At 31.3% G+C, this 11,473-nt stretch overlaps 1 protein-coding gene across 1 annotated transcript in view; it reads right to left on the bottom strand.

Moving 5' to 3' along the window:
* Positions 1-11,473, bottom strand: part of LOC106680402 (cyclin-dependent kinase-like 1) — a 52,358-nt gene that overhangs the window by 4,796 nt on the left and 36,089 nt on the right. Inside the window, exons 5-7 of the mRNA XM_014420098.2 lie at positions 6,516-6,605; positions 1,138-1,286; positions 435-581 (exon numbers count right to left, since the gene is read on the bottom strand). Coding sequence (XP_014275584.1) covers positions 435-581; positions 1,138-1,286; positions 6,516-6,605 — 386 coding nt within the window. The remainder of the gene's footprint in view (positions 1-434; positions 582-1,137; positions 1,287-6,515; positions 6,606-11,473) is intronic.

Below are 11,473 nucleotides of genomic sequence, written 5' to 3' on the forward strand. Positions count from 1 at the left end.
TATATACCTGCCTAAGCCATAGATCTTCATTTCCCTCTCCCCGCTTCCATTTCCTTCCTTCTTACCTACAATCTTAGTCCTCAGGCTCATCCCTGCAACTAAGATTGTACTCCTGCCTTCTAGTCCGCAGACCTATCACTGTAGCTACAATTGTTTTCCTACTCTCTACTCCGCAGGCTCATTCCTGCTACTAGAGTGTTCTCCCTACAGTTCTAGTCCTCAGGCTCATGCAACGAGAATTATTCTCCAACCCTAGCCTTGGTTCGGGGCCTCATGTCTCCAACCAAAATTATCCTACTATACCTTGGCCGAGTTATCGAGGGCCTCCAGTGAAGTAATCTACAGGCTAGAGTATTACTATCACTAAGCAACTTCGCATACCTATTACAGCATCGAAAAAATAAATATAAATAAAGGACACAAAAATTCCTTACTCTTGATTTCTGATCTCTCTGCTTTTTCAATTTTTCGAATTCTTCCATTTCCGGTTCTGGGATTTTGAAGTGATAATGATCAAAATATCGATGCCTTAAAAGTTCCTCAGCGTTCCACCTCTTGGAAGGTTCTTTATCCAAGCATTTCTAAAACATATATTTTTATGTTTTGGCATAAAGTTTTTCAATGTAAAGGAATGTGTGTGTAAATTATTTAAGTAATCTATATTATGAATAAAGTTTATTTGTCATCTACAATACAGATATTACAATTATTATCATAATAATAGTAATTTCCATGTTCCTATTTTGGGTAAAACGTAATTTGTATCAGCGGAAATTAAATTGAAATTTTTATTATTAATTACAACTACTGATCACACCACTGAGTCGTAATAATGGTCCTAAATTACAATTACTAGTTCAACCAAATTAACTGAAATTACTAATTACGGTCAAATATAATTTCAATTACGTTTTGCCCAATAGCACTGTCCGATAGCAATTGAGCAAGAAATAAAAAACTTTGTGATAGTTAGAGGGTATATGCCAGTAATTTTGTTGTGTGATATGCGTTGTATACATCGGTTCATTGATAATTTGTTCGTTCTTAACATTCATATTGTAACTAATTATGTAACTGGTAACTTTAGTATATAAATAATATAATAAAATATAACTTATATATTTTTTATTTTCTAACCTTTAAAAAATCTATAAGGTTTGCTTCATTTTGGGCTTGTTTAGGTAATTTTGATTCTAAAGGCTCTATAACATCTGGTTGTGGTAATGTAATTCCGGTGAAAAAGTCGTTTGTCCTGAAAATGTGCATATGTCTCGGGATTAAATCTCCTGAAAAAAAAGAATTGAATCACAAATATATATATAATTGAATTAAATTAGAATTTAGAATAAAAAAAAAAATTAATTGTTACATAACTAGTTATAAGTAGTTATATGTCATAAGTAGTTATATTTATTTTTTTACCATGAAAGATATACAATCCAAAGAAATATATTTTTATGCATATATTCCCCTTTCTATGTATGATAAATTTCATAAACAGGTGAGTTAAAGTAAAAATTGACTTTAGTCATATTAACCATTGAAGCGGGCAAACATTTATATGTACATATACACACTTTTTTACGTTTCTCGTCACACTCTACAATCTATTTATTGCGAGTTTAATGAAAATCGATTTTTCGAGAAAAGTACAGTGTAATCTCGGTAATCCGAACTAATTGCTGCAAGGAAGTGTTCGAGTTCGGATTAAAGAAAGTATTAAGGAAAATGGTGTAAATAAATTCAAGAATATGAATGTATAAAACTATTTTCATTTATTTATTTTTGGGAGGGGGGGAATTGAAAGTATGAAATTGAAATTGAAAATTAATTTTATTTAAATAATTTGGTTTTTTCGTCAGGTGCTACGAGTCTTATAATATCGGTCACTAGCCGTTTTTTATTTTTTTTTTTTAGGCAACGCTGTATGACTGATACAGACCATTTTGCCAGATTATTTCAATTGAAAATTTAGATTCGAAATTCTTGACGATCGTGGACATTTTACTGAAAGCTTGAAAAAAGCTCAGTAAAGTAAAAATATTATATTAGATTTACTTATTCTATTTTCATAGAGAAAGCGTCCAAAACAAAATATCCTTTTTCAGTCGTATGTAGTCGTTGGGTGCTGTTTTTCCTGATGCCATCAATGAAATTTATTTAACCAATGTAACAATCAGGCAATCTGCTGATTGTCAATTTTATATTTGACAGGCGCGGATACAAATAAAAGAAGAGAAAAAAGTTATTATGTAATGAAGAAAATTTATTTTTATTTTATTTAAAAAATATTTTACTTGAATTTTCGAGGCGTATTTAAAAAAAAACTCGATTACAGAGAAAAATATATTTCAAGTAGTTAACAGATCTAGAAAAAAGTACCAAAACCACCAATTTTGGCCCAATCATTTGGTTTTGAAAAATCGTTTTCAACTTATAGAAAGTCTCTTTAAAGTAAAAACAAATTATAGCTTATATTTATTTGAATACAATTTTTTTAAAGCAATAATCTCTTTTATACTTTTAGATAATTCTATGTGTTAAACTGTGACATTATTTTCTCTATCCTATTGGCTTACAAAAAATATTAAGTTTTTATTCCTTAATTCTGTCCTTTAGTGTAATAATGTGATCCTTGATAATCCTTAAAAAATAAAAAAAACTATTTTATCAAACTTTCCAAAACGTTGCCTAGTACAGATTTTCTTCCGCATCATATTAGCTCATTATTTATTGTATTATAAAAACATTGTATAATTGTAATATGTGTAATATAACTGCATATATGCTTTTTTTTTTTTTTCATTTTTAAACATTATTTAGTTGAATATTCTTAGGTTTTTTTGCTGTATGAAGAATTTGTATCTTGTTATGCGGTATGGTATAGCTTCCGCGCCTGCCTCATTATAAGCAACACATTAATTGAATCGTTTATTTTTATGTTTTAAGTATATTTAAATTAGGTGTTAAAGGGTCTTTGGCACTCATAGAATAATTTAAAACATTAGCTAATCTCACAGATTTAATAAAATAGTGTTTAAAATTAACCCATTTTATGAAATTTAGGCTGAACAATATAATTTGTCTGTGCCTTATATCACCTACTTACGTTTCCAAAAGCAATTCCAACCATTGATCAGAAAATGGAGAAACCTTGTAGTTCCAGGTTTGAATTGACATCAGCGCTTGTGGGAACGCTTCATTGCAAACAAATAAAAACTTCATGGCATATAGGCTGTTGTGTTCATAGTTTTTGGTTCCATTAAATGAACAGGGAGTAGCAAGATCCAAATTTTAATGTTGCTTATACCATTTGAAAGTTATTTAATCGGATAATCCATAGGTGAAATTACTTTATTAAAATATTGAATTATAAACATGATTATTAGCATGTTTGTGTTTTTATTTTTGTTTGTGTTGGTTATTTGGAACAGATCCAGTATACAGGTGGTATAACAATAAAAACGGGAAACCGGCCTTAGGCACTGATATTTACTTATGTAGTGGCAAATTTGACAATAATATTTTTTTATTCTGTTAGAGGTATTGCATAGATTGTACGATAGCCTTAACATCTTTAATAGCTTAAGGAAAGTCTGTAGGACTACCTCCATAAAAAAATTGAACACTGTTTAAGATAATATCTTTGGAATATGTCCAATTCTGAATAAACTCAAAAACTTTTTTGACAGATGTGCCACTATTTTAACAGTGCAGGAAATATAAATGTTCCATTTGTTTAAATTATTCAATATAATTGTTTGTATTGATTTCCCCTAACTTTTTATATAATAAAGTTTCTGTTTTGTATTTTTTCTCCTCTTTCTCCTCCCCCCCCTCTTCATACCTCCCATTAGTCCGAGAGCTCGTTTAAGAAAATCGATATTATCTGAGCAAATAAAGAAGACCTACTTGCCAAAATATCGGCAAGATCCAAAAATTCATTTTTGTCTTCTGTTCAGTACACGAAAAATGATTCAGTTTTTACTTTGACTGTACAATAGATACAGTCATTAAAAAATAAGTATTTAAGATGCACGCCTCTTGAAGTTTATTTTATTCCAGAAAAACCTAAAATGTTCGCTCATATTTCATTTGGAACTCCATATCCTTAAAACTACCTACAACACTAAAACTAGCTTTTATATGAGTGCTAATAGACATCTGTCTGTACCTCTAGTGATTCCTGGTATATAATTTTTTACAAACCAAAAGTTTTGTCCGAACTAGAAATCAACTTCTTTTAAATTTATTTCGGCTAATGTTATGGAAACAATTACTCCTAGGAAAGTATACGTTTTAATCTATATTACATTAAACTAGCTATAATATGAGAGCTAATAGACATCTATACGTGTTAAATATAAATTAATTCACTAACTACTGGTTTATCATTATTTTGTTATATAATGAAACTTTTTTAAAAATTGTACCTCAGGAACTATTGAGCGTAAACAGCTCCGTTATTTAATCTACTTTAAATAATGTTCTATTACGTTTTCTAGTGATATATATAGTTTTAAAGATACGGAGCACTGAATGAAAAATGAACCAATACTTTATGTTTTTCAGGAATAAACTACTTCAGGTGGCGTGCTTCTTAAATGCATAAATATTTATTTTCCAGTGACATTGGGTGTATCCCTTCCATATTCTAGCTAAAAACTGGATCATTTCCTTAAAGGAAATAACACAAAATTTTTTACTTGACAGAACTCAAAAACGAATTTTGGTGTTTTCGGAACAGCCGCCATTTTTGCAGATAGAATGATCTGACTGGCATACTCTCGTTTTTTTATTGGCTTTATGAATGCAAATAAGATTCAAAAGAGTGTTATGAAAGTTTTCATCTGATAATGTCGATTTTTTTCCCGCCTGGTAGGCAATATTAGGAATCGCTGGAATTTTTTTTTTAATCCTGGTAAATAAATTAAATTTTATCGGGTTTCGAAACTTTTTTGGTCTCAGTCTAAATGTAACAGTGCTCAGTAACGTTAATTGAATTTTCATTTTAATTATAAACCAATTAATGGATAGTACCGAAAAATTTAGTAGACGATATTTGGAGCACTCCCTATCATGACTAAATTTTTAAATAATATTTTTCGATTAGTTAAATATTACAACGCCACATACAAAAAAAAATCCTCATTCATTGTGGAAAAATACTGTCTACTCATTTGAGTAGGATAATACAAGAATGAAGCAATCTTCGTTAAAGAAGAATGTACCAATGAAATTTATACACCCTTCAAATTAGCGAATTTAATTAATTATTAGTTGATAATTTAAGTTATATTCTATTTTGAAGTAGTGAATATATCCTGAATCCCAATGGAGATCAGCTTATACAATATTCAATGAAAATGCGAAAGATTTATTAACTAAGGCTTAATATTTCGATATGAAGAGAATCATAATTGATTTATTTTATTTTTTTGCTTTTAATTTTTTTTTTTTTTATACGCGGAGACGAAACGAGAGCTTCATCAGCCATGGGGAATTCATGGAAGCTCCTCCATATTTTCCGTTTGTTGAGTTAGGATTCGAGGGAAATTATTATTTGAATTTACCTCTAAATATGTACGAATGATTATAGAATTGAGAATTTTATATGAATAAAATTTGAAAAAAAAAAAAGTATCGTTAAGACTTCGAATGAACAAAAATGTTCGAATGTATTCTGGCTACATATCCGGAATATTACGTTTTTTTTTTGTTTATTTTTTCCAGCAATGCTTTCAGGAAATTAGCAGCATTATCTAACGTCTATTTGTTACTAATATTTGTCATTTTAGTGCTTATTGTTTTTTATTTTGCATTTTTTAAAATGTAAAATGCGTATGCTGAGATATATATTTATATTTATTTTTTATGCAAATCTGATTTTAGTTGCTATTACTAATATTGTTCATTCCACTCTCTTCTATCTTAACATAAAAGGTACAATGTTTATAATAAATGTAAAATAAGTCATTATCAATTATTTAAATTTTCCTTTACCATACATTTATTGCAATCGTTTGTTAGTTTCTTCTGCAATGACATATTGTCAGCAATAAGTAACTGGAATAACATTTCGTGGAATTCATTATTTATTTTTTTTGTAATTGTAATTTTATCTCGGCAATGTCAAATCACAGCGTTTAATTAATTAAGCGTTAATCGTAATTCAAATTACTTTTTTCCCAATACTGCACCATGTGATACTTACATTGTTCTGCTCCAACAGAGTTAAACTCCATTAATCACCTTCGTTTTTATTTAAATATATTAACAGAAATTATTTAAACTTAAATTTTATATATATACTGTTTACATAACGCCACGTCTTTATACAACTTAGAATTACACACATAATTGTTCCTTACATTTAAAAGCTTAATATTATCATAATTTACTATTTTATTCAATATATTTATAAAATATTCATTCTAAGTTTTTTAAAAAAGGATATTTATACTTATAATTAAAAATACTTATAGAATATTAATTATTAAAAATTAATAGCATACCTAAGGTTTTCCGTATCAAATAGAGCTGGTCAACATCCGATTTGCCTGGCCAAAGTGCTTCTCCTTTGACCAATTCTGCAAGTACACAACCTGAAAGACATATAGTTTTTTAAATATAGATGCCAAACAATGTGAAAGAGGAGATAAGCATAGATGGAGGAACGTATTGGTAAGATGAAAAATATATTCCTCTTATAAGGGGTAAGGTAAGTGGAATATAACCAATTGATTAAATCCAGGTACTTACAAATCTTAAAGCTAATATACACAATGGAAACGTATTTAAACAAGAGTTTCAAGAGAATAAGTATGTAATACTTGACAACTGAACAAGAAAAGTATACGGTGTTTGATGATGATAGGCAGTGTTTAAAGACCATAAAGTTTTGAGAAGAAATACATTTTTTTGAGAATGATTAATCGGATTAAATGATATTTATTATTTCGACATTTAATATTTCGTTTGTTGCACCACTAAAGAAATAAATAGTCGACATAAAGCTGTACATACCATCTGCTTCATCTGTGAAGAATTTGTCCCCTGTCAGTGTTGCTCCATTCAAAACCGAAATCATTCCAATAACAAATGTTTGAACACCTAAAGAAGATGGGCATTGTTAAATGTTGGGAGAGGTGATGGGCAGAAAGATGTGGCTAGCCTCCTCAAGATGTCGCCAGGATCTCCCATAGAGGGAGGTCAGGTCCAGATATATATAGGGGGTAGGAGGGGATGAAGGGGGGGAGGAGGGTAAAGGGAGGTTGGGCTGAGGCTGCATCTATCGATTCCATTTAAATTCTGGCACATGCGCATTTAAACCAGACAGAAACAACATGTGCAAGAATAATGATTTTTGTTTTCAATGTTACCATGGAGATATCAAGGACTTTATTGTACGTAAATAGATCTCAATTCAGAGTTATATATAATACACCTACATGTCGGGCAGTTAAGACGGTAGAGAGTTAAGGTAATAAATTGACTATTTTGAAAGATCATACTGTCATGAACAAAAAAAAAGTTTAAATTATAATTTTTATCGAATAATTTATTCTTTTAGAAAAATTTCATCGTAAAATTGAGAAAGTTGAGAACTCAGAATTGGGCAACTTTGTTCATCAGTAATGTAAACTAACTTGTATTAACAGAAATATTCCAACAATAGTACTAAGGAAGGCCGAAGGTTCGTTACCGAAATCAGTGATAATAGATGCCTATATACGATAAAAATAAGATAAATTAAGAGAAGGTGATAGGTAGAGATAAATAGAAAAAGGAAATATCAAAATTAAGATCTCCTACTTTTTTTTACAAGTACTTGATTCCATTTATTTTCGATAAAATTTATATAATTTTAAAGGTTGAACATTTGTCTACACAATCACCATCGTTGATGCATTTTTGAAAACGGTATGATAGTTTTGATATACCAATGTGATATCAATTCTTGGCCTTGTCCCAAAGAAAGCGTGGAACCTCATTTTCACCAGTTCCGCCGAGCGAGTCACCTTCATGCCAAACGTCCTGACTGAGGAGGGGGGGGGGAGTATGGAACAATGTGGTCCGCGCAGGCACAATGTCAACCAACATTTTTTTTTTGTTTCTAACCAGCTATTTTTTCAATTTAAAAACTGTATAACTCAGGACTTTACCCTATGATTTAATTTTTTTTTAAATTTTCCCGGACTTTCCTGACAACATCCCTAAAGTCCGGACTTGGCACGACGTGGTGAAAAACTAGTTCAGTGCTTTCTCAGGAATATGCCGGGGACTGGTATGGCACGGGTCAAAAAAACCTGCCACAGCGTTTTTGAAAAAGGAAATCGTACAAAAATATGTGGTTCAAACTTTATAATTAAGTTAATATTATAGAAAGCAAACGTAATTCCGTATTTCTAAAAAATAGGAGGCCTTTCGGGATTACCTTCTATTCCCTCCTCTTCGAAAACACAAATAGCTATTACACCTACAAGGTCCACTTCTTTTGCTTCTCCCTATAGTAGTGCCTAATCAACGTAGGAAAGCGTTCAGCCACAAACTCCAACATTCTCTATTAGCAACTAGGTTCCTGGCCTGACGAAGATCCTTCTTTCTTGCTCTGAAAAGCCTGTCGACATACTCCTGGTAGGCCTTCTGTCATCTACTATGTACTCCATCGTCTTTAGGGGATCCCTATGTTCCTCCATTCTAATGATGTGGCCGAATCATTTCAACTGCCGTGACTGTAGAACCTCCTTCACTGAGGCAATTCTCAGTTCCTGGCGTATCCTCTTATTTCGGACAAGATCTCTCCTCTTCTTCTTCACAGAAACTTAATTTCTGCAGCAGTGACTCTACTCCCCTGCAGCTCCGTCCATATCCAGCTTTCAGCTCCAGACAAGAGTATCGGCAAGTATACAGACTTGTAGATATGGATCTTGACATTCCTACTTACCACTCGCTTCCCTATAACAGTATTACAAATATGGTAATAGACTGCATAAGACAAGGTGCCCAACAAATTAAAAGTAGTTCATTCTCCAAGCTAGGTACCGGCCAACTCGATGCCATTTTGTACCCTTTTGTGGTGTTTTCACTTCAATTACACTCTCCAGGTCCATTTCCTTCTGGAACTTTCTTCTTTGCGCTTCTGTAAGTTTTTTCTTTAGTCATCTTTCTTTGACCCAAATATAATATAATATTTTATTTTCAAGAGCTTTAGGGCAATGTCTTCCTTTAGTGAATGTCTCCACTTTTAAAAAATAGCTTTAGTCATAATTGTCACGTAAACCATATTTTTTTTTTAGGTTTCTGGACAATAGGTGCTGGTTGAACTATTTAAATAAAAGAGACACGTACGTTACTATTTCATTACAACTTTTGAATAAAAACATTCCACCAACTTTCCTGTTTAAAAGTTTAAGGCCACCAGTTCTGTAATGTGAAGACAGAAAATGTTGAATAAAATAGTACATCGATATCAGTCATTAACTACGAAGTAATAAAAAACTTTAGGAATGGAAAATATTAACAATGAGTTAAAATACGACATTATATTTTGGCATGTTAAGGACTTGGGTTAATTTTTAATTGAATAAATTAAAAATTTTGGGGTCATTAGAATCCACCTCACCATGTCAAATGTTTTATTTTTTTTTTGCTTATAAAGTTGTATATATTTTTGTTAATAAAAAAAGTTTTTGAGAAAACTATTTTTTTTTTATTTGTTCCAAAATGTATAGTATTTTCTCAAACAATTAATGTGGTCTTAAAGTTTTGACCAGAGTGAATAAGCAAAAGATTAGTAACAAGAAAATAATATTTTTTTAATTAACATAGAAATTCGAATACAATAACATTTCAAAATCTGTTTTTGTTTTTTTTATTTTTATCCTTCCTTAAATGTTTACTCCTTCCTTACTTTAAATGTTGGATCCCACTCGAAATATTCCCTAAACATTTAAAGTTGAGTTGAACAAGCATTGTTATATGGAAGGTCAAAAGGAAAAACCTATTTACATTTCAAAATAAAAAATACTTTAAAACTTTCCTAAGGAAGTGGCAGAAGGGGCAGTGAGGTAATGTAGTCTCACTGAACTTAATACTGTACAACTAGGTTATGAAATTGCAATATGAAATAATTGTCACGGAGTTATGAAACTGAAATTTATTTATGCTACCTCTATTACTTTTCATTAAAAGGCAATAAATGATACCGAAGTATCATGTTTTTTGGGGGGCTTGAACCTCAAAGTGTCGACTGGAGTGAAGTCCACTTGCAGTGCGTCTGCCCCATGTATATCGCAACCCTTAAAACATTGAGGTAGCATACCAAGGTACAGTTTACCGGAGGATGTTTGCTTTGATTCAACAAGCTTAGACAGTCCATGAGCATTTTTTATTCAATTTTTTGTTTAATGGTCCTTCAATTTTCTTCATTCTGGTATATTGACTCAAGAAGATTTTATGAATTTCGATGCTAAGTCATATCAAAATGTTTACAACTAATATGTTCAGACATGAGGCTAAGATGAAATAAATAACATTTACCCTCTCGACTCTTGGTTATGAGAAATGTGTTCACAGATATGCAAACTGTAGATATCAGATAGCGAGACGTGTACAAGCTAATAACAAACTGCTATATATGAAATATAATAGGGGTATTCATGATCTTTGGTTTAACATGTTAAAGCGTGTTAAATGGAAAAACTCATGTTAAATCGAAAAAAACCGTGGTAAAACGAAATAACATTTAACATGGTGAAACATTTAACATTTAACACAACATCATGAATACCCCTAATAATGCTGTATTTTTACACTTCGCTACATTTTCACACGACACATGTCTAAAACTCGTAAAAGTGACAAATCATCAAAGAATACAAATCGCTAAGAAATTATAAAATTATATACATAAAAAATATAACCAATTAGAACCAAAAAATTAAATCGGTACCGTTCCAGCCCATGAAGGGTCGGGGGTGCAGTACTTTGTTAGGAAGTACTGTTATTATACCAACGGTTGTGGGAGGAGGTGATTTTCGTTTCGGAATACAAGATCCTTTGTGTGTTATCACCTTTTTTTTTTTGGTAGGCATATTAGTTCCTTCCTAAAATAACGTTTCCACTTTATAAAAATTTGAAAATTAATATATATATGTATATCCGTTCTCATCTCTCCGACAGATTATTTAAAGTAAATTACAACGGCGCTTATTCATCCCTATTCCGTCAGTCTACTGGTGTACCTCAGGGTAGTATCCTTGGTCCTATCCTTTATACAGTTTTCACAGCTGACATCCCAACCCATCCTAACACTATCCTCACCACGTATGCCGATGTCACATGTCTATTATCGGTGAACAATGATTCTTACATTGTATCCGAAACCCTCCAATCCCACATCACCACCCTTGAAGAATGGTGCCAAAACTGGAGGATTAAAATAAATTCCAATAAATCCCACCAAATCACA

This window comes from Halyomorpha halys, unplaced genomic scaffold (genome assembly GCF_000696795.3).
Source record: "Halyomorpha halys isolate HHAL.00 unplaced genomic scaffold, Hhal_1.1 Scaffold260.1, whole genome shotgun sequence".
NCBI classification, from domain to species: domain Eukaryota; kingdom Metazoa; phylum Arthropoda; class Insecta; order Hemiptera; family Pentatomidae; genus Halyomorpha; species Halyomorpha halys.